Source organism: Macaca nemestrina, chromosome 5 (assembly GCF_043159975.1).
Source record: "Macaca nemestrina isolate mMacNem1 chromosome 5, mMacNem.hap1, whole genome shotgun sequence".
Taxonomy (NCBI): Eukaryota; Metazoa; Chordata; class Mammalia; order Primates; family Cercopithecidae; genus Macaca; species Macaca nemestrina.
This window is the reverse complement of record NC_092129.1, coordinates 147,378,539-147,405,837: the sequence shown is the minus strand read 5'-3', so window position 1 is coordinate 147,405,837 and position 27,299 is coordinate 147,378,539. Positions and strand designations below refer to the sequence as shown.

At 52.1% G+C, this 27,299-nt stretch overlaps 1 protein-coding gene across 7 annotated transcripts in view; it reads left to right on the top strand.

Annotated features, from left to right (window-relative positions):
* The window catches only part of LOC105474499 (peroxisome proliferator activated receptor delta), an 85,761-nt gene extending 59,283 nt beyond the window's left edge, over positions 1-26,478 (top strand). For 5 of the 7 annotated variants that reach the window (XM_011729206.3, XM_071097160.1, XM_071097162.1 and 2 more), the window contains 6 exons: positions 9,128-9,358; positions 18,559-18,756; positions 20,109-20,247; positions 22,221-22,423; positions 22,602-23,052; positions 24,119-26,478. In XM_011729206.3, coding sequence (XP_011727508.2) covers positions 9,188-9,358; positions 18,559-18,756; positions 20,109-20,247; positions 22,221-22,423; positions 22,602-23,052; positions 24,119-24,366 — 1,410 coding nt within the window. In that variant the 5' untranslated portion in view covers positions 9,128-9,187 and the 3' untranslated portion in view covers positions 24,367-26,478. The remainder of the gene's footprint in view (positions 1-9,127; positions 9,359-18,558; positions 18,757-20,108; positions 20,248-22,220; positions 22,424-22,601; positions 23,053-24,118) is intronic. The other 2 variants (XM_011729210.2, XM_071097163.1) reach the window with 1 other exon arrangement.
* Positions 26,479-27,299: the final 821 nt, after the last annotated feature.

The following is a 27,299-nucleotide window of genomic DNA, read 5'->3' as shown; positions in this document are numbered from 1 at the left end:
GTCAGGGGCCCATCCCTCAACTCCTCAGCCTGAGTCTTCCCGGGAACACAACAGGCAGCTGCTTCCCAGACCTTGCAGGGCTCCGGGAGGTGGCCTTCCCCTCCCGCCGAATCCCTTGCCAGGTTTGTTGTAACCATTGCTCCTCCGAGCCTGGCTGAAATCATCTTCAGTCTTATGCTCCACAGCAGCCTGAAAGGTCTTTGTAAAAATGCGGCTCTGTTCCTTCCCATCCTCTTCATAACCCCCTTGGCTCTCTGCTCCTCCTAGAAAAAACACCCACATCCTCAGCTTACCCTTCAAGACCCTGAGTGACCTGTAGCCACAGCCCTTCTCTCTACCCACAGACCTCCTTCCTTGGGTCCTCCTTCCTTGGGCCTTTTCACATCGCTGTTCCCATCACCCTGGAATCCCTCTCAGCCTGCCTGGGCCAAAGGCTACGTAAGGAAGGTCCTCAAGAAAGCCTCTCCTGACCATCCGCACCTGACTCATGTGCTCTGAGTGCCGCACCGTGCTTGGCATTTGTCCTTCATAGCCCTGGTCATTGCTGGCTAATGTAGCCTGGCACATGGTGGTAGGTACTTGACAAATATTTGTTGAACAAGTGAATGAAACCAGCTGGCAGGGACCAGAAGAAGAGCAAAGGGGCAGGGACAGTGTCCACAACCATAGCCCCTGTGGTCTTAGCTGAGAAGGGCTCTGGCTCGGTCCCTGGCCTGTCCCTCTGCTGGCCAGCAGAAACACCCTACCCTGGAAGCCCTCTCCAAGTAGTGTGAGGGGCCTCAGGCCCGTTCAGGCTTCGGTAGGAGAGATCTCGGGCTCTTCTGGGACCTGAGCAGGCCTTTCATTTACCTCATTGGCATCTCTCAGCATTTTATTTGTTTTTTAAAATGTCTCCCTCTTCCCCCAACCAACCCCAGATTATGAAGGTATCCCACGCTCACTGTGAAGAAACTGGATAACATAGGAAAATATAATTAAGAAAATAAAAATCACCTACAGCCCCACCCTTCAGAGAAAAGTACCCTTAACATTTGTGGCCATGTCTTTTCAGTTTTGTTTCTATGCATGTGTACATGCTTTGACATTGCTGAGCTTCTCTTTGTGAAAACCACAGATTTTTCGCAGTCTTCAGCGGCTGCGGTCAGAGGCGGTCAGCATGTCAGTTCTCCCAGTGGAGAGCTGATGCAGGGATCTGGATTCCTCTCTCTCCCTACTGCGGGTGAGTGAGTGGGCACACCCAAGGCCCCCTTCTGTGGCAGCTTTCCCATCCCTGGTGAAGAGTACCCTCCTGTCTCTAGTCTCTTCTCCAGGCATTCTCTGGTCCTAGAGGCTGGTTGTTCCTAGGGGCTGCCTCTTGGGGCAATGGGAAGAATTGTGGAATGCATGGATGGCCTCCTGGCTGTCTTTTCTCTGGTTCCAGCAGTCTCTGAACAAAACCAGCCCCAGGCCACTCCTGGGGATTGGCCTCAGGTGACTCTCTGGGCTGACTCTGGCCAGCTAGAAGGCCACCCGGGCTTCTCCTGTGTTCTTAAGAGGGTGGGGTGACCTGGATTGGCGAATAGTAAGCAGAGAACACGGCAGAGTTGCTGGCCTAGAAAACCAGGTCACTAGGTCAGCACTTGGATTAATGATTGATAAGAAAGGTTAGGAGAGAATCAGCAGACCCATTCTCCCATGACATCCCTCACTTCTGATCCCAAAAGCACCTGCCATGGAGACGGGGCAACCTCTGTCTTGTATCCAGAGGCTGCCCCTTATTCCGCTGCAATGTGGGAGGAAGGAGATGACAGCAACTGGGTCACCCACATGTGGGGCAAGATGGGGAGGAAGGTTTAGGCCCTTCTCCCTGAAAAAAGAAGCATGTGCCCAGACTAGGGGGCTCCCTGCCGGTTCTCTCCCCACAATTGATGGTGAGGCAGGGAACTGGGAAGTTCTGTCTGTGGAGGTCCCTTGGGTTTCAGCAGGCTAGCACATTTCTAGAGCTAGAATATCACCCTACAATCCCTTAACACAAGCCATGGGTGATAATAATAGCAGCAACCGCTGTGGTCCTTATTTGTAGGACCCTTACTATCTACCTGGCACTGTTAAGTTACTGCATCGTTACTTATTCCACACAGCAGCCTCTCAGGTTAGGTGCTAGCATCCCAGTTTTAGTGTCTTCCCCAAGTCATAGAGTGAGAGGGACGAGCCAGGGTGTGAACCCAGGCCTGACTGAAGCCGGTGGAATTCACTTCTTTGGAGTATTGCATCTCGATGGCAGTAATCTATGAAAACTGATACAGTGGCAAGTGCTACAACTCAGAATAGTGTGGCTAAGGCTCATGTTTTTAGTATATTCATTCAGCAAGTGTATGTTGAGGACCCACTAAATGCCAGGTGCTGGGACCCACCTCAGTAAGATACAGGGCATTCTCTGGGAAACTGATAACATGGTGAGGCCAGAGCAGTTCGCAGACACTGCAGTTTGGTGTAGCGATTACAGATTTGAAGGGCCTGTGTCGGGGTTGTGGTGAGAAGGAACAGAATGGAGCTAGTCTAGGAGAGCTTCCCGGAAGAGGAGGTGCAGGCAGGTCTTGAAGGAGAGAAGGTCTTAGCTAGTGGAGGGGACGGTGTTCCAGGCAGATGCCAGTTCAAGCCTCCATGCTCAGGGAGTGATGCGGGATCTTGAGGCACATAGGTGGGCAGAGCAGGAGGATAGGCCTGGAGAGGGAGGCAGGGACCAGAGCTTGTGGCTGTTTTCAGCACACAGGGGTCATTTTCTGGCAGTAATGTCCAGAAGGGCTTTGACCAAGGAGTTCTTGACAGAAACAGCTGGGGACTGGCAGCCAGACAGAGGATTCAGAGGTGATGGCTCCCGACTGAGGCTAAGGAGCCCCAGCTGGGCAAGGACATGCCAGCTCCTGATCCAGTCTTACCTAGCACCATATACGAGACACACAGTAGAGTGGCTAAGACTTGAGCCAACCTGCCTTGACTCAAATCCTGCTTCTCTAGTTACTGTGTGACCTTGAGCCAATTACTTTCCCTCTCTGTGCCATAATTTCCACATCAGTTAAATGGGGATAATAATAGTACCTGCCTCTTAGGGTTGTTGTGAGGATTACATTTGCCAACATACACAGAGCATGGTGTGTAATAAGTTCTTGGAGAAGGGAAGCTGGTACAATTGTGATGGAAGTGGTGATCCAGCTTAGGCTCTAGTACAGTATGAAGGCCCATCAGGCTGTACTATGTGGCAGATGGAGCCCATGGAGGCCCCTGGCACACTGACTGTCCCCACTCATCCCCTGGGTAGGGCAGAAGTGTTCCCACACTGTATAGCCTGCCAATGGGCATCAGGGAAACGCCTGAGTCACCACAAGGAGTACGAGGCACTTGGGGGTTGCCCAGCTGAGCACAGAGGGCTGCCCTGAAAGTGAGCCCCTCCCTACTCCTAGCAGAGACGGGGAAGGGAGACAGCTAGACTTGGTGGGAGGGACTGGGCCCCAGGTGGCTTAGTTGCTCTGGCCGCAGACCAGGTCTCTAGAGCTCTGGATCATTTGGGTTAAGCTCCTAACTACCACTGCCCATGAAATCCACCTGCCAATGGGCAATGGATGGAGTCGTGCCCCTCCCTGCACCTAAGCACTCCGAAGGGCTGAGTTTCTTCTTGGAGCCAGACAGTGGGTATTGGAATGGGAGCATGGGGGCTGCATGTGCGCTGCAGGCTGTGTGTGTATGTGTGTGTGTGTGTGTGTGTGTGTACACGCACACATGCATGTATGTCTGAATTAGAGCAGTCCAGGGATTTGTTTTGCAAGAAGTTCTTTTATTTTTATTTTTTGAGACGGAGTCTTGCTCTGTTGCCAGGCTAGAGTACAGTGGCGCTATTGTGGCTCGCTGCAACCTCTCTCTCCCGAGTTCAAGTGATGCTCTTGCCTCAGCCTCCCAAGTAGCTGGGATTACAGGCACAAGCCACCACACCTGGATAATTTTTGTATTTTTAGTAGAGGTGGGGTTTCGCCATGTTGACCAGGCTAGTCTTGAACTCCTGACCTCAGGTGATCTTCCTGCCTCAGCGTCCCAAAGTGCTGGGATTATAGGCGTGAGCCCCCCTGCCCTTCCCCCACACGCCACGCAAGAAATTATTTTGCTAGAGACTACTCTTTGGTGAGGGGCTACATTGCTGCATTCATGCCCCTTCATTCTGGCTCAGGGCCCTTGTCTTGTCTGAGGGTATGAAGCTCCAGCCTCGTAAGTGGGACAAAGCTGTGACATGATCAGAGGGCTTCTGGCTCTGGCATAATGCTGGGGGGTGGACAGGGGAGATAGCTAACACTGGGAGGCAGACCAAAAAAAAAAAAAAGCCAAGGTTTTTTGCCAGCATACAAATTAAACCCAGTGCCTGGCTGTATTGTGGTTGTTGTTTTGAGACAGAGTCTCCTCTGTCACCCAGGCTGGAGTGCAATGGTGTGATCTCGGCTCACTGCAACCTCCGCCTCCCAGGTTCAAGCAATTCTCATGCCTCAGCTTCCTAAGTAGCTGGGATTACAGGCGTGTGCCACCATGCCCGGCTAATTTTTGTATTTTTAGTAGAGATGGGGTTTCACCATGTTGGCCAGGCTGGTCTTGAACACCTGACCTCAAGTGATCCGCCCACCTCAGCCTCCCAAAGTGCTGGGATTACAGCCATGAACCACTGCACCCGGACTTTTTTTGTTTTTGAGACAGGGTCTCGATCTGTCCTCAGGCTGGAGTGCAGCAGTGCGATCTTGGCTTACTGAAACCTCTGCCCCCCAGGTTCAAGTAATTCTCATGTGTCAGCCTCCAAGTAGCTGGGATTACAGACGTGCACCACCACACGTATCTAATTTTTATATTTTTAGTAGAGACGGGGTTTCGCCATGTTGCCCAGGCTGGTCTCAAACTCCTAGCCTCGTGTGATCTGCCTGCCTCGGCCTCCCAAAGTGCTGGGATTACAGGCATGAGCCACCATGCCTGGCCCAAGCTGCGCTATCTTTAGTGCCAGGGCTGAAGAAAGGAAGAGGAGAATAGGGTTCATTGCGGGCATAGTGGTGGGTGGGGTGGCAGCTACCTGAGAAAATCTAGTCAGTGGGCCTAGGTTCAGTGGGTCAGGGGAGAGAGCCTAGGGGTCAAGGTTGCTCTTGGCTGGGCCAGCTGAGAACAGTGTGTAGGGAGCAACCTTGGCTCAGGGTAGATGGCAGACCTCAGCTGTAGAAGGAGCAGTGAGGCCATATGAAAATGGCAGGCTTCTGGCAAAATGCAGGGATGGGCTGCAGCACAGCAGTTTAGTCTAAATAGGAGCAGCCCAAGGGATGTGTGTAGGTTTTAGAACAGCCAGGCTACAGCTCCCCTCCCTCTTCGCTGGTGTCCTTGAGAGGCCACAGTCAGAAGAGACAATTCCAGGCTAGGGAGAGATGTCAGCATGGGAACCAGAGACCCTGGTCCTGAATTCAAAACTCCAGCCAGAGTCCAGAACTGCGTCTGAGCCTAAGAGACAACCTCTTGCACCTCCCAAAACTGAGAACAGTTTTACCGGTTCTGGTGAAAAAAACCCACTACCAGCTCATATGTGGGAGTGGGAGCTGAGGCTCTGTTGAGTAACACAGCCCAGTGCACACAGCCGTCAGGGCCTGGCTGGGCTCCAGTCCCGCTGTGTCCAAAGCTCTGCTGTTTTCTGCTTCATCCTCTAGCATGTTCTCTAAGACGCCCTGTTGGGATCCTCAGGCCTGTCCCTTTTATTATCTGCAAGGGGGGCCTATAAGGCCTTATGGGGGCTGGCGAGGCTTGAGGGGGAGCGTGACGCATACAGGGAGCTCAGTCAGCTCCCTCCCCTCCCTCCAGGATTTGGTCCTGACAGGGAGCTCCATCAGGTCCTCCCCAGGGTCACCAGAGGCTCAGAGGCTGTGTTGTTGATTATATATACCAGGCAGTACTGTGGCTTTTCCTCCTCTGATACCTTCTGTTAAGTGGGGACCCCACATCTTCATGTCCCCCTCTTCGTGGTTCTCATCACCACAGCCTGGTGTGCATTTCCCCGTGTCCACTGACACCCACGCCACATGGGTCCAAAAACAGAGTGTGTTCTCATTGCCTCATCCCACTCACCCTGGGCTCTGCCACCACTGCGCCATGGCTCTCGGGAGTTCCACCATCTGACCCTTGTCACCAGTGCTGCTCCTTCTCTTGGGACTCATCCCTTCTGAGGCCTCCCGGGGTCCCGCCCTTCTCACCCTTCCCTGCTTCCTCCGTCTCCAGGCTTTCAATCTGGTGGAGCATAAAGAATCGGTGTTTCTGGTACTTGTTATTTGGATAATGGCAATTTTTTTTTAAAGCTGACTAATGCCACTGCAGTCACACATTGCTCTCGGTAATTGCCAGTGTCCTTTTTCCAGTATTGTGGCCAACTTCCACCCCAGAACCCCACTCTACTCTTGAGCTAAGTGTCTTTATGTCTCCTATTTTAAATTAGGATTGTGTTCAGTTGCATGCAACAGAAATCTGGGAATCAGTGCCGGCAATCAATAAAACAAGTTTGATTTTTTTCACCTACCAAGCAGTCTGGAGGCCAGCATTGCAGGGCGGGTCCAGCAGCTTTGAGAGGCCGCAGTGGCCAGGTGCTTTTGGACTTTTCACCCACCCTCCTACCCTGTCTTCTGCTGCTCCAAAGGCAGCTGCTACACCTCTAGGCATAGTATTCCTGTTTCAGGCAGGAAGATGGGAAGGGCAGAAGTTCGTCTCTTTCTATTAGGAAATAATAGCTTTTTCAATAGCTCCTCCTTTTAGATTTCTGTTCACATATTGCTGATCAGAATTATGCCAATGAACACTGTAGCTGCAAGAGAGCTTCGGGAAACTGAATGTTTAGGTAGGCACTTTGCTGATCCAGAGAAGACTGAGACTTAGAAGGAAGAAGAAGGGAGCTGGGGAGAAATAGGAGTGACTGCCCCAGCTACCACTTGCAGAAAGCCACGGAGTGAGCAGGACAACACCTGTGAACATTTCCTGTGCTCTGGGTCTGGTGCTTTCCAAGTTTAAAACTTTCCAAGTTTTTTCCATCCAGGGACGAGTGGTCAGGGACTGATCCCTGAGGAACTGATGTATATTAAACAAACTTTCAAGTCCCTGCAATGCAGTGTAAATGAGTAAAGAGCCCACAGGGGAGAAACTGCCACTAGTGGAGATCATGCCAGTGGGCAGCATTGCTTGGCTCTGGGGGTGCGTGCCAGAGGCCTGCAGGTGCCCAGGGTCCATGTCTGCCCAATTTTCAAGAGAAGCCAGAAAACCAAATTTTTAAAAAGTTTTTTCGTTCTAACTCTGTTTTGAAAAAAGTTTGGTGTTACAGAAAAGTTGCAGAGATCATAGAGTCCCCACATATCCTTTACCCAACTCACATTAAATCTTACATAAAGGAACACTGGTACAATACTATTAACCGAAGTCAGTGTGCTGTTCAGACCTTACCAGTTTTTCTGCCACTGCCCTCTTTCTGCTTTGGGGATCTGGTCCAAGATCCCACATTCATTTAGTTGTGTCTCTGTGGTCTGCTCCTGTCTGTGAGGCTTCCTCAGTCACAAAGCTAGAGGTTTACATGACCTTTTCCAGGTTTTCCCACTCTACTGTAATAATTTGGAAATTATACGTCGGCATCTTGAGACATCTTTTGAAAAATAAGGGGACTTGAGCTGATTGAATGTTGATCACTCCCTCTCATCTTCCACATTATTAAGTTTGCCTTCTTATTTTAATTCAAATTATTTTTAAGTCAGGCACAGTGGCTCATGCCTGTAATTCCAACACCTTGGTAGGCCAAAGTGAGCAGGTTGCTTGAGCCCAGGAGTTCAAAACCAGCCTGGGCAACATATCAAAACCCCATCTCTAAAAAAAATACAGAAATTAGCTGGTGTGGTGGTGCACGCCTGTGGTCCCAACTACTTGGGTGGCTGAGGTGGGAGGATCACTTGAGCACAGGAGATAAAGGCTGCAGTGAGCCATGATTGCACCACTGCACTCCAGCCTAGGCGACAGAGTGAGACTGTCTCAAAAAACAACAACAACAACAACAACAAAAACACCAGAAAACAGCTAAGAGTTTTGTATTGTTGTTTTATTTCAGGTTCAGGGTATAGATGCAGGTTTGTTATATGGGTGAACTTGTGTCACAGGGGTTTGTTATACAGATTATTTCATCACCCAGGTACTAAGACTAGTACCCAATAGTTATTTTTTCTGCTCTTCTCCTCCTCCCAGCCTCCACCCTCAAGTAGGCCCCGAGGTTATTGTTAAGTCCAAGCAAGGGAAGGCCTGGTGGAAATGAATGTGTAGCCTTAAGATGTTTTGAGGGGGATGATTTACTACCAGCTGGAAGTTACTGTGCTGTGAAGCTGGTAGTGGTTCTCAAACTTGGCTGCACGTTACAGTCACCAGGACAATTAAAAAATAAGAACCCCAATGTCCAAGCTGCTCCCCAAACCAATCAAAGGAGAATCTCTGGGGTTGGGACCAGGCAGCTGTCTTTTTAAAAACTCCCCAGTGACTACAGTGTACAGCCGAGTTGGCAGGTCTAGAGCAGGGCCGTGGTTGCAGATCTGTCAACGTGAGCCGAGAACAGCAGGACTTTATGTCTTTTTTCCACACCCAACCACTGAAAGGATGGGACTCACCCCTTCAGGAACAGTAGCACAGGAGAGCCGTGATTCTTGGGCCTGAGTGCTGGTAGGGACAGGGTCGGGGATGGGAGGCATGATGCATATATGGATCTCCAGGTGGGCTGGAGAGTTGGGAAAAGCCCCTCAAGTCATTCCAATGTGCTTCCTGAAGACTCAGAACAGGAGGCAACAGAGGAGGCAGGGAAGGGTGGCACAGTGGTGTGTCACCTCTCTGGTTTATGGAGCCTGCTCCGAACCCCACAAACCCACTACGAGAGCCAGGTGGGAAGGGTGATAGGGCAGGTGACTTGTGATACAAGGAACAGAGACCATGGGATAGCACTGCAGGGACTGGGGAGGGAGCAGGAGCAGAAGAACCCCCTCCATGACAGCAGCCCCCAAGCGTGCCCCACTCCCACCATCCTCTTCCTCGTCACTGCCTCACCTGACCTCTTCCTGTCTTCTCCTCTGTCAAGGCTGATGGGAACCACCCTGTAGAGGTCCATCTGCGTTCAGACCCAGACGATGCCAGAGCTATGACCGGGCCTGCAGGCGTGGCGCCGAGGGGAGATCAGCCATGGAGCAGCCACAGGAGGAAGCCCCTGAGGTCCGGGAAGAGGAGGAGAAAGAGGAAGTGGCAGAGGCAGAAGGAGCCCCAGAGCTCAATGGGGGACCACAGCATGCACTTCCTTCCAGCAGCTACACAGGTGAGGAGAGGACTGGCAGGGGACACGGGGCAGAGGAGGCACAGCCCAGTGCAGTGGGGATCCTGGCCCACTGTGAACACCATCATGTGGGGTGCAGAGTAGCAGAGTGCTGAAGGACTGGAGCCAGAAGCCTGGGTTCACGCCCAGTACAGTGGGGATCTGCTCTGCCACTCACCACCAGTGGGGCCTGGAGCAAGGTGTACCACTTCCTTCTGTAAAATAGGCCAGAGGATGGTAGGTGATGTGGATATGGGCTCTTGTGAGAATTAAATGAGTGGGCATTTGTAACACATGTCATCATCATTATTAGTATTCCCACCACTGTTACCACAAGGAATCTGAGACCAATCTCCACTAACAGCACACTAGAAAGATCAGCTGTACCTGGGATTGTTATCAATTCCATTGGTCTGCAATAATTATACACATCATCATTGAGCTGCATCGTAATTAGATAAAATTGCTAAGCAGTTACTATGAATAAGTCAACTAATATTATTTTTATGCAGCCAAGCAGTTGTAGCTTCTCCTGTCTCACTTGTTGGTTCCCCTTTATTTATCAGCAGTGTAGACAGTTTTCTCTAGTACCCTGTACTGTTCTGTCATCTTCATCATCATCCTGTTATGTTCACCTTCAAAAGCATCCAGAATCCATGCAGCCCCTGGCTTTCCCTTCTGCAGTTCCCCCTGCTTTTTTGTTTTTGTGGTTTTTGAGACAAAATCTCCTTCTGTTGGCCAGACTAGAGTGCAGTGGCACAATCTCAGCTCACTGCAACCTCTGCCTCCTGGGTTCAAGCGATTCTCCTGCCTCAGCCTCCAGAGTAGCTGGGATTACAGGAGTGCACCACCACACCTGGCTAATTTTTGTATTTTTTAGTAGAGATGGGGTTTCACCATGTTGGCCTGGGCTCAAGCGATCCACCCGCCTCAGCCTCCCAAAGTGCTGGGATTACAGGCGCGAGCCACCGCGCTTGGCCTGATCCCTCTGCTTCTTGCTTTCTCCGTTCACTTCTATCCTTACCCAAGTGCTGCAGGCCTACACATCCAGCTCATCCTCACTCCTTCCCTCGGAAGGAACTCAGGGTCATAAGGATGTACTGCTGGGAGTAGACACCGTGCACTCGCTGCTGCTTTCAGCTGCAGGAGATCCTAGCCACATGCGGTGACTCAGGCGGAGGAGCAAGCCCACACCACAGGAATGGGCTCTGGACCCCTGTGACTGCATGGGAGCAGGAGGAGGCAGTTGGTGTCCAAGCTAAGGCAGGGTGGAGGCTGTGGAGGTAGCGCAGGCTTCTGTTTGGGTCTGTAGCTAAGATGGGTCTGAATCCTTGAGCCACACGTGCACCTTGAACCTGCAAAGCAAGTCCCAGAATTTTGCAGTTCTTCCTCTTCAGTGTATAGAGTTGGGTGGAGGAAGTATAGAGCCATCATTCAGTCCTTCTAATCTCACCCAGGATCACCTGGGAGTGACCAAAATAGGCTTAATGTGATTCTAGGGCCAAAGTGAAGGCGTCCCCCATTCCCCGAGTAACCAACTTCCTGTCTATTGGCTGGTAACTGGGATGGCTTTGGAAACACAGCCTGTCTCAGAAGAGAGGAATAGCTAACCAGGAGTGATAATTCACTCAGTGCCAGTAGCACATACTGTTCTAAATCTGAAAAGGTGGGGAGGGTTAGAAAGCAAAGGGAAGACAGTGGGGACTAAGAATGAGTGTGGGATGTCACGAAGATGAAAGGATGAATGCAAGGAGAAGAGACGGCCACAGGGTTTGTGGTTATGCTGCCTGCCATGGCCCACCTCATCCCCACATCTGAGCCCAGGCAGGTGGAAGTCCCCTGCACAGCAGTGTTCTGTCCTGGAGTTTCCTCCACACCCCTTCTTGGGACCAGGGCTGTTTCCCAAATAGCATCACTGTTCCCGTGCAGGCCAGGTGAGGTGCCTGGGAGCAGGGGTAGGGTGAGGCAGGCATGGCGGTGACCTCTCAGGCAGCTTTGTTGTGGGATTTAGGGCACAGTAAGGAAACATCCAGGGCAAAGGTTGCCTCACCAGTCACATGGTACTATGTATAAGGTGGTGTTAATAGATTCTGTTTATCAATAAATGGATACAGTGGAGGTAGAAAGACTTCCTTGTTCAGTCATTGAAACAGGAGAGAGGTTACTTGACATAATCACTACGTGTTAAAGCCATAGTGTATGAAAAGTTCCCCAAAATTCTACAAGGCAAGCAACCTAGCAGGAAAATCAAAATGGGTAACAATGGGACAAATACAAATGGCCTGAAAACCCGACAAGTTTTTCAGTCTAACCAACTCAAAGAAAGCACCTTAAGTTGCGATGCCATTTCACCTGTCAGATGGGTGGGGAGGATTTGGCTCTTCCACCACCAGCGGTGAAAGGGTAGTGTGGGCCAACACCTCTTAGTGTGCAATTTTTTTTTTTTTTTTTTTTTGAGACAGACCTTGACTCTGTCGCTCAGGCTGGAGTGCAGTGGCACACGATCTCGACTCACTGCAACCTCCGCCTCCCAGGTTCAAGTGATTCTGCTGCCTCAGCCTCCCGAGCAGCTGGGATTACAGGTGTGCACCACCGTGCCTGGCTAATTTTTGTATTTTTAGTAGAGATGGGATTCCGCTGTGTTGGCCAGGCTAGTCACGAACTCCTGACCTCAGGTGATCCGCCCACCTTGGCCTCCCAAGGCCTCCCAAAGTGTTGGGATTACTGGCATGAGCCACCAATGCCTGGCCATTTCTTTTACCCTGCATTCCCACTTCTAGGAACGTGTCCTGTGTAAGTACTTGCTCAGCGTGCACAGAGATTTCCACACTAGCTTATTTACTGCAGGACTGCTCATAAGAGCAAAACTAGGAACGTGCCCATCTGTGGGGAACCAGTTCTAGAAACTGTGGTAGAGCCATGTGGTGGAATACTCTGGAGTCATTGAAAAGGATGAGGCTGGTTTGTATATATTAAATAAGTTCCTGACAAGTTGGGGATCCCATTGTTCAAAATCCTTATGTTTCATAGAAGGCACCAGAAGAGTCTATACTGAAGGACTCAGGGGCTAACTCTGAGGAGCAGGATGGTGGTTAAGGAGGCTCTGTCACAAGATCCTGCATACCCTTCTGTATTTTTCTCCACAAGTCTGCACTACTTTCATAATTTAAAAGGCAACTGTACTTTTTTAAGGTTAAAATTAACTGTTTAAAAGAGGGGTGAGGGGCCCTGGAGACAGAGCCTTATCATGTGTCCGGAGCAGAAGAGCTTTGAGATCGCAGAGACCAGGGCAGGCATTCCCAGGTCTGTCGCTGTGAGCTGCAGCCCTTGCCAGTGCCATCACTTCTCCGAGTCTCACTGTCTTCACCTTTACAGGCTGTGTCCTACCCAGCCTGAGGGCCCGCCAGGTGAGAGTCAGTGGCGGTATCTGACACATCACAGGTCTCAGCACCTGCTAGTTCTCTGCCCCACCCCCATGAGTTATTACTTTGGCCTCAGGAGTCCCCTGAGGGACCCATAAGGACAGGGCATGGCTTTGAGCCCTGAAACAGCAGGAAGGCTCCACAGTCACCCCTGACCCCATCCCCCCAGCAGTTCAGCACTGACTCTCACTGCACATACTGAGCTCCACACCTGCCAAGCACCTTCTCCTCACCCTCCCCCCAGTCAGGCAGGACAGACCTTCCCATCAATAAGGAAACTGAGGTTTCCAGAAACCCACTTGCCAGGGTCCCGTGGGTATGTAGGAGTAGAGACAGCTAGAGCCAGGGTTCATATCCCATTCCCTTTCTCATCCCTCCTGCTTCAGTGACATCCATCCTAATCACACTTGAGAAAGAAAGAGGAAGATAAAGTTTCCTTCCTCCTGGCCTCAGCACCTCCTCACTTGGCAGGCACTTGGTGGGTGTCAGGCTGGGCCCAGCACTGTGCCCAGGGCTGGCCATACAGCATTGGACAAGGCTGAGTGCCTGTCCCAGGGAGCGCACAGTTCAGGCAAACAGGACAACAGAAGTAAAGAGGCTGCTCAGTAACCCAGCCTCAAATCCCTGCAGAATTTGGCCTGACTTCAGAAGCTGCTGGGTACCTGTTTGCCTGTGAGCTCTGCCAGCGAAGTAAATAGACCAATCGGGAGCCTCCTGGCTGTCTTCACAGCCATGACAACGGCATTCTCCCAGCATTGGAGACTAGATATGCAGGAGAGCTCTCAGCCACAAATGATGTGAATAAGGTCAATAGTGTCTATTTGCTGAACTTGTAATCAAAGATGGTGAAACTGATACTTTACTCTCTGGGTGAGAGGGCTAGTGTTTACACTGAATCCAAACGTTTGGATAATGACAAGTACCTCCTCAGCAGTGACTGTGTCCTGTTGTTTATCATAATAATGTTATTGATTAGTAGTCCTGAACCTGCAGATGTGTGTAGTAGTGGAATGCCAAGGTTAAGAGCTCAGCTTTAGGAGTTGCACGGTTCTAGGTTATAATTCTTGCTCTGTCACTGTGTTAGTCAGGGTTCTCCAGAGAAGCAGAACCTGTGTGTGTGTGTGTGTGTGTGTGTGTGTGTGTGTGTGTGTGTGTGTGTGTGTTTTGAAAGAGAGAGATGTGTTTTAATGAATTGTTTCACACGGTTGTGGGGGTGGCAAGTCCAAATTTTGCAAGGCAGGCAGGCTGGAGAGCCGGGGAAGTTGATGTTGCAGTTCAAGTCCGAAGGCAGCCTAGAGGCAGAATCTCCTCTTCCACAGTGGGGCCATGGTAGGCACTCAGTCTTTTTTCTTTTTTTTTTTTTTTTTTTTTGAGACAGAGTCTCGCTCTGTCGCCCAGGCTGGAGTGCAGTGGTCGGATCTCAGCTCACTGCAAGCTCCGCCTCCCGGGTTTACGTCATTCTCCTGCCTCAGCCTCCCGAGTAGCTGGGACTACAGGCGCCCGCCACCTCGCCCGGCTAGTTTTTATTTGTATTTTTTTGTAGAGACGGGGTTTCACCATGTTAGCCAGGATGGTCTCGATCTCCTGACCTCGTGATCCGCCTGTCTTGGCCTCCCAAAGTGCTGGGATTACAGGCTTGAGCCACCGCGCCCGGCTGAACTCAGTCTTTTTTCTTAAGGCCTTCAGTTTTTGGATGAGGGCCACTCACATTATGGAGGTAATCTGCTTTACTCAAAGTCTTCTGATTTAAATGTTAGTTACATCTAAAAAATACCTTCCTAGTGGCCGGGTGCAGTGGCTTACGCCTGTAATCCCTGCACTTTGGGAGGCCGAGGTGGGTGGATCCCCTAAGGTCAGGAGTTCAAGACCAACCTGGCCAACATGGTGAAACCCTGTCTCTACTAAAAATACCAAAAAAACTAGCTGAGCACCTGTAATCCCAGCTACTCAGGGGACTGAGGCAGGAGAATCGCTTGAACCCAGGAGGCAGAGATGCAGTGAGCTGAGATCGTGCATTGTACGCCAGCCTGGGGGACAAGAGCGAGACTTCATCTCAAAAAAAAAAAAAAAAACCTTCTTAGCAACGTTGTTTGGTTAAACAACTGGGCACCATGGCCTAATCAAGTTGATAGGTAAGATCAACACAGCTGCTATCAGCAAGTTACTTAAGCTTCTGAGCCTTGGAGCCTCGGCTTCCTTGCCTATAAAGTGGGGGTAAGAAGACCATCTTGAAGGGTTGTTTTGAGGTTTTACGTGAGATTAAATGGGTGTCCAGTGGAGTGCCTTTAGCGGGACACCTGCTTGCCCCCACCTCTACCCGGGACTTCATGGTGTGGGGGAAGTGGTGGAACCTTCAGAACCTGGCCCCTAGTATGGGAAGAATTCTGCCATCACCTTTCTTTGAGCAGGGAGGGAAGCAGCCCCCTTCCGTGACAGTCACACGCATGGGTGATGGCTCCTTCCAAAATCCTGCACCTCTTACTGCCCCTTACCTGGTGTTGCCCCACTCTATCTCATGTTCTAGTTTTCTTGTCTCTTTCTCTTTTTTTCTATTTTATTATTTTCCTGTAGGCACAAGTGAGTTATAGTAAGTTAAGTTACATCTTACCTTTCCTTGTTTTTCTTGTTTTTCTTGTTTATTTATTTGTTTATTTTTTTGAGACAAGGTCTTATTCTGTCAGCAAAGGCTGGAGTACAGTGGTGCAATCACAGCTCACTGCAACCTTGACCTCCCAGGCTCAAGTCATCTTCCCACATTCAGGCAATCCTCCTGCCTCAGCCTCCCAAGTAGCAGGTCCCACAGGCATGTGCCACCACACCCAGCTAGTTATTTAAATTTTTTATAGAGACGGGGTCTCACTATGTTGCCAGGCTGGTCTCAAACTCCTGGGCTCAAGTGATCCTCCCGCCTCAGCCTCCCAGCATGTTGGGATTATAGGTATGAGCCACTGCACCTGGCCTTTTGTTTAAGTAGAGACAGTCATGCTTTGTCACCCAGGCTGGTGTACAGTGGCACTATCACAGCTCTTCTAGGCTCAAGGATCTTCCTGCCTCAGCCTCCTCAGTAGCAGGCACTATAGGCAGGTGCCACGACACCCAACTATTTTTTTTTATTTTTTGTAGAGACGGGGTCTCGCTACGTTGCTCCTGGCCTCAGGTGATCCTCCTGCCTTGGCCTCCCAGAGTATTGGGATTACTGACGTGAGCTACCACACTCAGCCATTACCCTTTTTTTTTTTTTTGAGACAGTCTTACTCTGTTGCCAGGCAAGAGTGCAGTGGCACGATCTCAGCTCACTACAGTCTCCACTCACCCACCCCCAGGTTCAAGTGATTCTCCTGCCTTAGCCTCCCGAGTAGCTGGGATTACAGGCACGAGCCACTGTGCCTGGCTAATTTTTATATTTTTAGTAGAGACAGGGTTTCACCGTGTTGGCCAGGATGGTTTAAATTCCTTGACCTCATGATCCACCCGCATCGGCCTCCCAAAGTGCTGGGATTACAGGCGTGAGCCACAACGCCTGGCCCTGCTGTTACTTTCTTACCTCAGCTATTTGAGGGCAGAGTCTAGGTCCTGCCCTGCATATAGAAGGTGCTTATCATGTGTCTTTTGAGTGAACACAGAGGGTGACATTGTCACGTGCAGTGCCAACAGCAACCAAATGACTAGACACCTGCTGACTTTCCATGGCCACAGGGAGGAAGAGAAAGGCACCTCCAGGAGCTGTGAATAATCTAAGGGTATTGGTCACTGTGGACAAGACTCGGTGGTGGAAGTGAGCTCCGAGATCCAAAGGGAACGTGAGTAGAGATATGCAGAGTCTAGCAGAGGAAGCAGACGTGCAGGCCACAAAAACAAAATTACAAGAAATGCCACAACGCAAGCATATGCTCATGGACTGCACAGATTCAAGGAGGAAATGCCAGAAACCCTACCTGCCCCAGCATCTGCGTGGGCGTCCACAAAGGGTTTCTGTCATGTTCTCTCTTTTTCTTCCAACATCCGGTGCTGTGAGTTTTATTGTCCCTGTTATAATGCCTCCAGGAGTGGCAGGTCCTGCCCAGCCCCATCAGCCAGTTGGTGCTTCGGTCAGGACACCCAGGCAGCCTGAGGACTGCCAATTGTGCAGAGAGCTATCACGTGCCTGCTGCGTGCCCAGCACCTCACACAGCTCTCAGTGCCAGACCACGCTGGTGCCCTGGTGGACAGAGTTCCTGGCCTTGTGGCCCTTATGTCTAGTGGGTGGCTCCCAACAATGAACACACACAGGATATGTCAGGCGGTGACAAAGGCCTGAGAAGACCAAAGCAGCTTCACCCTCCCAGAGCACAGCTTTTCCCTCCCAGGCCCGAGAGATGGAGGGAGCCCACTCTCCCAGTCTGGGTCAAGAGGAACAGTTACACACCTTGGAATGACTGAAGTTGGGAGCTAAGGTGCCAGGACAAGACAGGCCATTTTAGGAACCAGAGACTTGTGTCACCCCTAAACCTCACCAGCCAGGAGGGGAGCAGCCCACTGGGTCCTCTCTGCCACGGTTGGGTGCTTCTTGTGCTCCCCCTCCTGTGGCCAGGATAGGGGAAGGAGGCTTTCCTGCTGCCACTTCTAGGACCCAAGGGGAAGCTGGGGGAGTGGGGAGACCGTGTGGGGAGGATGGAGTGCACTTTGGTCGGTAGCAGGTGGATAGTTACTCACATGGTGGGGAAATGAAGGTTGCTTGGCCTGTATAGTAGAGAGGTATTACTGCAGGCCTGGAAAACATTAGTCTGGGTTCACCTCCATGGCTTGGGTCCCGCTGATGTCCCCTTCTACTCAAAATGGCTGATTCTCTGGTTTGGAGGTTTGGCACCTGCTTTTGGGGAGGTCGCTCAGTCATTAGAGAAGAGTGCAGAGGTTGGACGGTCATCATGGCAGAAGCAGGACAGCTGGTATGTGAGGCCATGAAACCAGCTCTGGGCTGGGAGTCAGGAAGCTGAGGCTTAGTTCAGGTCCCCTTTCCAAGATGAAGAGATCATTTCTGAGTGTCCAAAGGGCACTGGGAAGAGATTCCTAGCAGTTCTTAGGAAATCATCTGACAGCAGGTGTATCCTGAAGTCATAGCCTTAGCAAACTGCCTTCCCCACCAATACACTCAACACCCTGTGGTTCAAACATCTATACATTTGATAGAAAAACCTGGAGAAATTCAGTGTGTTCTTAATCAATATGACTGATACCTAAGCTGTTCTACTCAAGCAAGAAGTTTCATGGGAATGAACGTGAGCTTCTTGAGAGATTGTTTACAGCATCCCTGGAGTCTATGCAAGAATAGAACTTCCTCTGGGGGATGGTGGGGAGGCTAGCTCTGCAGAGGTCTACAGTCCTGCAGTTTCTGCAAAACACATTGCACACATCTCCACGTGGGCCACACAGTGGCAGCCTCTGAACCAGGAGAGCTGCTTCCTAAGGGCCATCTAAAGATTGTGTGTCTGCTTTCTCCCTCTTGCTTTCATCCTCCCAAAACAGCCATTTTCCTCCCTACTGCTGCCGCATAGTGAGTTCAGCCCAGGAAGCCTTTGACCCAGCCCCAGTGGTAATAGCTGCCGTGTACTGAACATCTTCTGTATGTTAGGCTCTGGGAGAAGCACTGTGGAGACTTTTTGCCCGTCCTCCCAGAGAAGCTGTCAGTACCCCTGGTTCTAGGTGAAGAAACTGGTCCTTAGAAAAGTTGACTCCCTGAGGCCACACAGCTGTTAAGTGACTGAGCTGAGGGCTGTGGGGCTGTTCCCACGCCCTGGCTTCCAGGCCTGGCAGCGTGTGGAGCTGCCCCTCCATCGTGTGTCCGCAGACCTCTCCCGGAGCTCCTCGCCACCCTCACTGCTGGACCAGCTGCAGATGGGCTGTGACGGGGCCTCGTGTGGCAGCCTCAACATGGAGTGCCGGGTGTGCGGGGACAAGGCATCGGGCTTCCACTACGGCGTCCATGCATGTGAGGGGTGCAAGGTACGGACTCGGGGGAGCGGTCGCTGGCCACTGAGGCGTTGGTCACGTGGTGAATTGACCCTCCACAAAGCTTTCCCTGCCTTGGGGTAGGGCCCTGACTGTGTCCACTGCAGAATTCCTGCCCAGGAGGCAGCCAGACCCTTGGGCTCCAGACCTCAGCTCTGGGCACTGCAGGAGAGGAGGGAGTTCCCTTGTCAAGCCTACCCTGCCGGGCACCTGTGTTGACCCAGCTTTGTGGGTGATTGTGCCCCCCTGGGGACCAGGCAGGCAGGACAGAATGAGGGTCTTGGGCTGAGGTCTGGGTTTCCTGTTTCTCAAAGCTCAAAGGGGGCTCTTTGAGAAAAAGGACAGACATTTGTTTTTCCACTGACATTTGTGGATCCTTCCTAACTTCACACACATCAAAATCTCACGATTATTTTATTGAACCACCACCTCACAAATATACAGAACCAGATAAATTTATGAGAAACCAAGTTAGCCATGAGACAATCTTATGTTACCAAACTAACAAAGAAGCCTTTTTTTTTTTTTTTTTTTTTTTGAGATGGAATCTTGCTCTGTCACCTAGGCTGGAGTGCAGTGGCGTGATCTCAGTTAATTGCAACCTCCACCTCCTGGGTTCAGGAGATTCTCCTGCCTCAGCCTCCAGAGTAGCTGGGATTACAGGTACACACCACCATGCCTGGCTAATTTTCGTACTTTTAGTAGAGATGGGGTTTCACCATGTTGGCCAGGCTGGTCTTGAACTCCTGACCTCAGGTGATACACCTGTCTCGGCCTCCCAAAGTGCTGGGATTACAGGCGTGAGCCACTCTGCCCAGCCCCAACAAAGAAGCTTTAGGACTTCTTTAGGCATTTAAAATAGCTGTGTTCTTTTTGTTTTTTGTTTTTTTGAGACAGAGTTTCACTCTTATTGTCCAGGCTGGAGTGTAATGGCGCGATCTTGGCTCACTGCAACCTCTGCCTCGCGTGTTCAGGAGATTCCCCTGCCTCAACCTCCTGGGTAGGTGGGATTACAGGGGTGCGCCACCACACTTGGCTAATTTTTCTGTATTTTTAGTAGAGACGGGGTTTCACCATCTTGGCCAGGCTGATCTCAAACTCCTGACCTCAGGTGATCGGCCCACCTTGGCTTCCCAAAGTCTGGGATTACAGGCATGAGCCACTGCGCCCAACCTAAAATAGTTTTAATTAAAGTTTCAGAATTATTTATTTTCCTTCTCCATCTCCCCTCCAAAAAAATTTCTCCTCATTACTTCCAAATTTCAGGAGTATGCATTATCAGGCCCTTTGGCACAACCTCCCCCCACCTCCTGGTGGCCTTTCCTCACCTGTTCTTGGTGCCTCAGGGCTTCTTCCGTCGGACGATCCGCATGAAGCTGGAGTACGAGAAGTGTGAGCGCAGCTGCAAGATTCAGAAGAAGAACCGCAACAAGTGTCAGTACTGCCGTTTCCAGAAGTGCCTGGCACTGGGCATGTCACACAACGGTGAGAGCTGACCAGGGCAACACGGGCTGCTGGCTCCACACAGCCTGAAACCAGGGTCCAGGGAGCCCTCGGGGCAGCCCAGAGGGGGCGCCTGTAGAGCAGTGCCTGGCACACAGTAAGCACCATGGCTGTTGGCTGTTGGCTTTGCTGATCTGGACCTTGGGTCTTAGAGCCTAAGACCTGCCAGTTCCTCAGACTGCCAGCACCTACCATGGTCCCAGGCCTGGGGTAGTCTCTACCTCCCTGTACCTGAGGTTTACCCATTCTGGCCCAGAAGGGAACTGAGAATTGATAACAGCTTGAACAATTTGGGGAACACCAGTCCCAGAAACTCAAGCCTGTCTCAGATGACCTGACGCAGCATGAAAGCTACTGCCAAGGCCAGGGATCCCCTTGGCCCTTCTTGGTTATAGAAGGCAGGCAGTAGCCAGTAAGTGACCACATCTGTCAACTGCCAGGAGCCAGGCAGAAGTTTCTTGGAGGTCAGCCACTCCCCAGAGACAAAGCCTTCTCTGCCCTGTGCTCCAGGCCTCCTGCAGAGCCTTGTCTTCAGACCCCTAGGGTAGGATATTGCAAAGCCCACCTGTCCCCTTAGTACCTCTCTGAGTCAGACCCCTAGAGGACAGGGGAGAGCCTCTTGTGATCTTGACAGGCAGGTTAGCTGCTTGGCCAGCTTTTACCCAGGGATGCCCTAACTGCCTTGCATCTTAGAGGGTAGCAGGACCTGAGCCCTCCATTTGCGGCTCTCCTGGGTAATGGGGTCTGGCAGGTCTGGGTTTGACTCCTTTCCTAGGAAATCTCAGAACTGACTGAATCCCTCTCCTCACGCTAACTCTGAGAGAAGTTGCATTCGTATCCTACTTAATTACTAATGACAACAATTTTTGAGTGCTTACTATGTGAGGATTCTTATTTAATTGATCTAATAACTCAGTACATTTTTAAAAGTATTAGCCTCATTTTTCTGATTAAAAAAGAAAAGTGGCCAGGTGCAGTGGCTCACACCTGTAATCCCATCACTTTGGGAGGCCAAGCAGGAGGATTGCTTGAGTCCAGGTTTAAGACCAGCCTGAGCAACATAGTGAGACCGTGTCTCTACAAAAAAAAAAAAAAAAAAAAAAACAATTAGCCAGGCTTGGTGGTGGCATGCACCTGTAGTCTCAGCTACTCAGAAGGTTGAGGTGGGAGGATCACTTTAGCCAAGGAGGTCAAAGCTGCAGTGAGCCATGATTTGCCACTGTACTCCAGCCTGGACAAGAGTGGAGACCCTGTCTCAAAAAAGAAAAAAGCCGGGCATAGTGGCACACGCCTATAATCCCAGCATTTTGGGAGGCCAAGGCGGGTGGATCACCTGAGGTCAGCAGTTCGAGAGCATCCTGGCCAAGATGGTGAAACCCCATCTCTACTAAAAAAAAATACAAAAACTAGCCGGGCATGGTGGTGGACACCTGTAATCCCAGCTACTTGGGAGACTGAGGCAGAGAATTGCTTGAGCCCGGGAGGCAGAGGTTGTAGTGAGCCAAGATCGTGCCACTGTACTCCAGCCTGGGAGACAGAGCAAGACTCTGTCTCAAAAAAAAAGAAAAAGAAAAGTGAAGGAGTCTGCCCCAAGTCACACAGCTAGTAAACTGCTAAGCTGGAACTCAAACCCAGGCCTTTGTCACCAAAGTCTGTCTTACCCCAGTCAGAGTAGCTCAGTCACTCAGTATGTTAGAGCCCTTGTGTTCTGGGCACTGTGAACAAAACAGACAAAATCACTGCTCTTGCAAAGATACACCCCCCCAAAAAAACCACGTCTTGGGGAGCTTGCAATCTGGAGGGGCCACCCCAGCATTCCCACCTTGCTGACTCTAGAGCTTCTGGGGGCCCTGGGCTCCAAAAGGATTTGGCCCATGCACCTGTAAAGGGATGGGGATGTCAGAGGTGCTGGGGCCTGCCTGGGCTCCTTGCTGACTGCCCTCTTCCCTGTGCAGCTATCCGTTTCGGCCGGATGCCGGAGGCTGAGAAGAGGAAGCTGGTGGCGGGGCTGACGGCAAATGAGGGGAGCCAGTACAACCCACAGGTGGCCGACCTGAAGGCCTTCTCCAAGCACATCTACAATGCCTACCTGAAAAACTTCAACATGACCAAAAAGAAGGCCCGCAGCATCCTCACTGGCAAAGCCAGCCACACAGCGGTGAGTGTTGCTGCTCGGCCTGGCAGTATCCTGGGCTCTGGGTCCCACTGCTGCCTGCCTGACTCCTGGGAGAGCCAAGCCTTCTCCCTCCCTCAACTTCATGGTGCAGGCAAGGGATATGGGGAGCACAGGGTGGGGGTCTCCCGAATCCTGGTCTCTAACAGGGCCTGGTTTTCAGCCCTTTGTGATCCACGACATCGAGACATTGTGGCAGGCAGAGAAGGGGCTGGTGTGGAAGCAGCTGGTGAACGGCCTGCCTCCCTACAAGGAGATCAGCGTGCACGTCTTCTACCGCTGCCAGTGCACCACGGTGGAGACCGTGCGGGAGCTCATCGAGTTCGCCAAGAGCATCCCCAGCTTCAGCAGCCTCTTCCTCAACGACCAGGTTACCCTTCTCAAGTATGGCGTGCACGAGGCCATCTTCGCCATGCTGGCCTCCATCGTCAACAAGGATGGGCTGCTGGTAGCCAACGGCAGTGGCTTTGTCACCCGCGAGTTCCTGCGCAGCCTCCGTAAACCCTTCAGTGATATCATTGAGCCCAAGTTTGAATTTGCTGTCAAGTTCAACGCCCTGGAACTTGACGACAGTGACCTGGCCCTATTCATTGCGGCCATCATTCTGTGTGGAGGTGAGTGAGAGTGTGGCAGGCAGGCTGGCCCGGCACACCCAGTCGTCCTGGAGGCTGGCCCGCGCTGCAGGGCACTGTGCCTGAGCTCTGACAGTGTGGGGAAGTGTCCCTTTGATCTTGGCAGTGGAACATGCAAGGCACTGACTGACCATGCAGGATTAGCTCCATCTCATTATGTATGTAGATGGAGGTGGAGATAGAAAAGAGACTCAGCCAGACGTGGTGGCTCACGCCTGTAATCCCAGCACTTTGGCAGGCCAAGGCGGGCGAATCACTTGAGGTCAGTAGTTTGAAACTAGCCTGGCCAACATGGTGAAACCCCATCTCTACTAAAAATACAAAAAATTAGCCAGATGTGGTGGCACGCACCTGTAATCCCAGCTACTTGGGAGGCTGAGCCAGGAGAATCGGAGAGGTGGAGGTTGCAGTGAGCCAAAATCCCAGCACTGCACTCCAACCTGGGTGACAGAGCGAGACCCTGTCTCAAAAAAAAGGAAAAGGACTAACAGGCAGTATGCTGTCATGTTAATGTGGGGTGGAAAAATTGTCTGCATTGTCTCTGCATTTTTTAAATTCCAACACAATAAATACAATAATAACTGTGCTAACTAACCGTGGCCTAGAGCTTACTTCATGCCAGGCACTGTTCCTTTTCATCGATGATGACTCACTTGATCCTCACAACAAACCTGTGCAGGAAGAATGTTTTCTATCTCCATTTTACACATCAGAGAGGCTGAGTGACCTGCCCATAGCTTCATCGATAGGCTGTGGCAGACACAGGATTTGAATTAAGCATTGAGTCTCTTAACCACGATACTATGTTGCCTAATCGGGGCGGGGGGGGGGGGGGGGGGGGGGAACCACTGGCAAAAAACAAAAGAAGTGGATTAAGACCAGGGGTAGGGAGACTAGAACACCCAGTGGAGCATTGCTGACGGGACAGGGCTTGGTCTGTCATGGCCAAGGAGGCCTGCTGTCCCCTGGGCCAAGTCACCTCTTGGGGTGGAAGTAGGGGAGCTCCACTGCCTTTCTGAGCTCCCTGGCATGCCCTGTGTCCCCACAGACCGGCCAGGCCTCATGAACGTTCCACAGGTGGAGGCTATCCAGGACACCATCCTGCGTGCCCTCGAATTCCACCTGCAGGCCAACCACCCCGATGCCCAGTACCTCTTCCCCAAGCTGTTGCAGAAGATGGCTGACCTGCGGCAGCTGGTCACCGAGCATGCGCAGATGATGCAGCGGATCAAGAAGACCGAGACCGAGACCTCGCTGCACCCTCTGCTCCAGGAGATCTACAAGGACATGTACTAAGGGCGGCACCCAGGCCTCCCTGCAGGCTCCAGTGGGGCCGGCACTGGAGGGGCCCACCCACGTGACTTTTCCGTTGACCAGCCCTTGAGCACCCGGCCTGGAGCAGCGGAGTCCCATGCTCGCTGTCAGACACATGACACCCACCGCCTCTGGCTCCCTGTGCCCTCTCTCCCGCTTCCTCCAGTCAGCTCTCTTCCTGTCTGTTGTCTCCCTCTTTCTCAGTTCCTCTTTCCTTTCTAATTCGCTTACTCTATTTCTTCCTTTCTGTAGGCTTCTCCTCTTCCCTTCTCCCTTGCCCTCCCTTTCTCCACCCCCCATGTCTGTCTTCCTTTCTTATTCTGTGAGATGTTTTGTATGATTTCACCAGCAGCATAGAACAGGACCTCTGCTTTTGCACATGCTTTCTCCAGGAGCAGAAGGGAGTGGGGCCTGCCCTCTGCCCCATCATTGCACCTGCAGTCTTAGGGTCCTCACTTCTGTCTCCTGTCTTCAGAGCAAAAGACTTGAGCCATCCAAAGAAACACTAAGCTGTCTGGACCTGGGTTCCAGGGAAGGCTGAGCATGGCCTGGACTGACTGCAGCAGCCTGTAGTCATAGGGTCCCCGCTGTAAAGGACAGTGGGCAGGAGGCCCAGGCTGAGAGCCAGATGCCTCCCCAAGACTGTAATTGCTCCTCCGAGGCTGAGGCCACCCACTGACCCAACTGATCCTGCTCCAGCAGCACTCCTCAGCTCCACTGACACCCAGCGTCCTTCCATCTTCTTCACACTGGTTTGCCAGGCCAGTGTTGCTGATGGCTCCCTGCACTGGCCGCTGGACGGCAGTCTCCCAGCTTGGAAGTAGGCAGGGTTCCCTCCAGGTAGGCCCCCACCTCATTGAAGAGGAGCAAGTCTCAAGAGAAGGAGGAGGGGTTGGTGGTTGGAGGAAGCAGCACACGCAATTCTGCCCCTAGGACTGGGGGTCTGAGTTCTGGGGTCAGGCCAGGGAGAGCTCAGGGCAGGCCTTCTGCCAGCATACCCACTGCCCCCCTGCCCAGTAGCAGCCACCCACATTATGTCGGCACCCAGGGCCTGGGCCTGGCCTCACATCCCGCTGCTCCTTTCTCTAGCTGGCTCCATAGGAGCTCAGGCCCCACTCTCCCTGAAACTGCCCCCTCCAGCACACACACAAGCACTGAAATCACTTTACCTGCAGGCTCCATGCACCTCCCTTCCCTCCCTGAGGCAAGTGAGAACCCGGAGAGAGGGGCCTGCAGGTGGGCAGGCAGGGCTGGGCCAGGTCTCTGGGGAGGCAGGAGTCCTGCAGGTCCTGCTGAGTCAGCCCAGCACCTGCTCCCAGTGGGAGCTTCCTGGGATAAACTGAGCCTGTTCATTCTGATGTCCATTTGTCCCAACAGCTCTGCCGCCCTCCTCTTCCCCTTTACTCAGCCCAGCTGGCCACCTAGAAGTCTCCCTGCACAGCCTCTGGTGTCCGGGGACCTTGTGGGACCAGTCCCACACCGCTGGTCCCTGCCCTCCCCTGCTTCCAGGCTGAGGTGCGCTCACCTCAGAACAGGGCCAAAGCACAGCTGGGCATGCCATGTCTGAGTAGGGCAGAGCCCTCCAGGCCTGCAGGGGCAAGGGGCTGGCTGTAGTCTCAGAGCACAGAGGTAGGAGAGCTGGAGTTCGAGCCCAGGCTTCCTGGGTCCTGCCTGGTCCTCCCTCCCAAGGGGCCATTCTGTGTGACTCTGGGTGGAAGTGCTCAGCCCTTGCCCCTACTGGCGCTGTGGCCTCCCTTCCATGCCCCAGGATCACTCTCTACTGGCAGGATTCTTCCAGCTCCCCACCCACCCAGCTGATGGGGGTTGGGGTGCTTCCTTTCAGGCCAAGGCTATGAAGGGACGGCTGCTGGGACCCACCTCCCCCTCCCCCACCACGTGCCGCATCCCTGCCCCGACCCCTGCCCCAACCCGGGTCTGGTGCTGAGGATACAGCTCTTCTCAGTGTCTGAACAATCTCCAAAATTGAAATGTATATTTTTGCTAGGAGCCCCAGCTTCCTGTGTTTTTAATATAAATAGTGTACACAGACTGACGAAACTTTAAATAAATGGGAATTAAATATTTAAGAGCCGACTGGAAGCTGACTCAGTTACTTGAATGTTTTTCCTGGGGCTGACAGGGCTCCACACCTCCTCCACATCCAGTACTGGAGGGCAAAGGAGGCTTTGGGTGCCGAAGCCCTCCTGTGCCTCCACCTCGCTTTGCTCACCACTTGTCAGTCGGGTGGACGACTGTGCCATTTCCACCCTGCAGAGAGAATTTGGGGTGTGAGGGTACAAAGGATGTGTGGTACCCTGGTGGAGCAGCTGGGGTCTGGGGAACGGGAAGGCCCCTGGAGGAGGCGGATGCAGGACTCAGTAGATCAAAGCCAGTTTTTCATCACCACGAGAGGTCATGGCTTTCCTCTCCTTTGCTGCCACCCCATTCTCTCCTGTCTTTCCTGAGGTTCCATTTCCCCAGGGGTCCAGTAGAGCCCAGCCCCCAGCAGCCATGGGTTTGTCTGCAGTGCGAGGCCAGGTCAGGGTATGTAACAGAGTATGTGTTTATCTAGTCAGGAAAAAACTACAGCTAAATAGTTCCAAATGGGGAATGTACTGCAGGGAGTTGTTGCAAAAGTATTGGAAGTACTGAAAGATCAACAGGGGGAAATAGAGGTCATCCAGAGATGAGTAACTGCAGGAAGCCATTCTCACCTCCAGGGCTGAATGGGAAAATGGTATCATTTGGGGGCCACCATTGCTAGAACACACACTGACACTGCAGCAACCAGGAGCCTGAAGTCACCAGTTGATTTGACTGTAGAACCAGACTGCTGGCACCTGAGTTCATGCACATGGTACATATGGGGCCACCAAAGTGCCCAAGGCCACCACCACTGCTGCCCCTGTGACCTC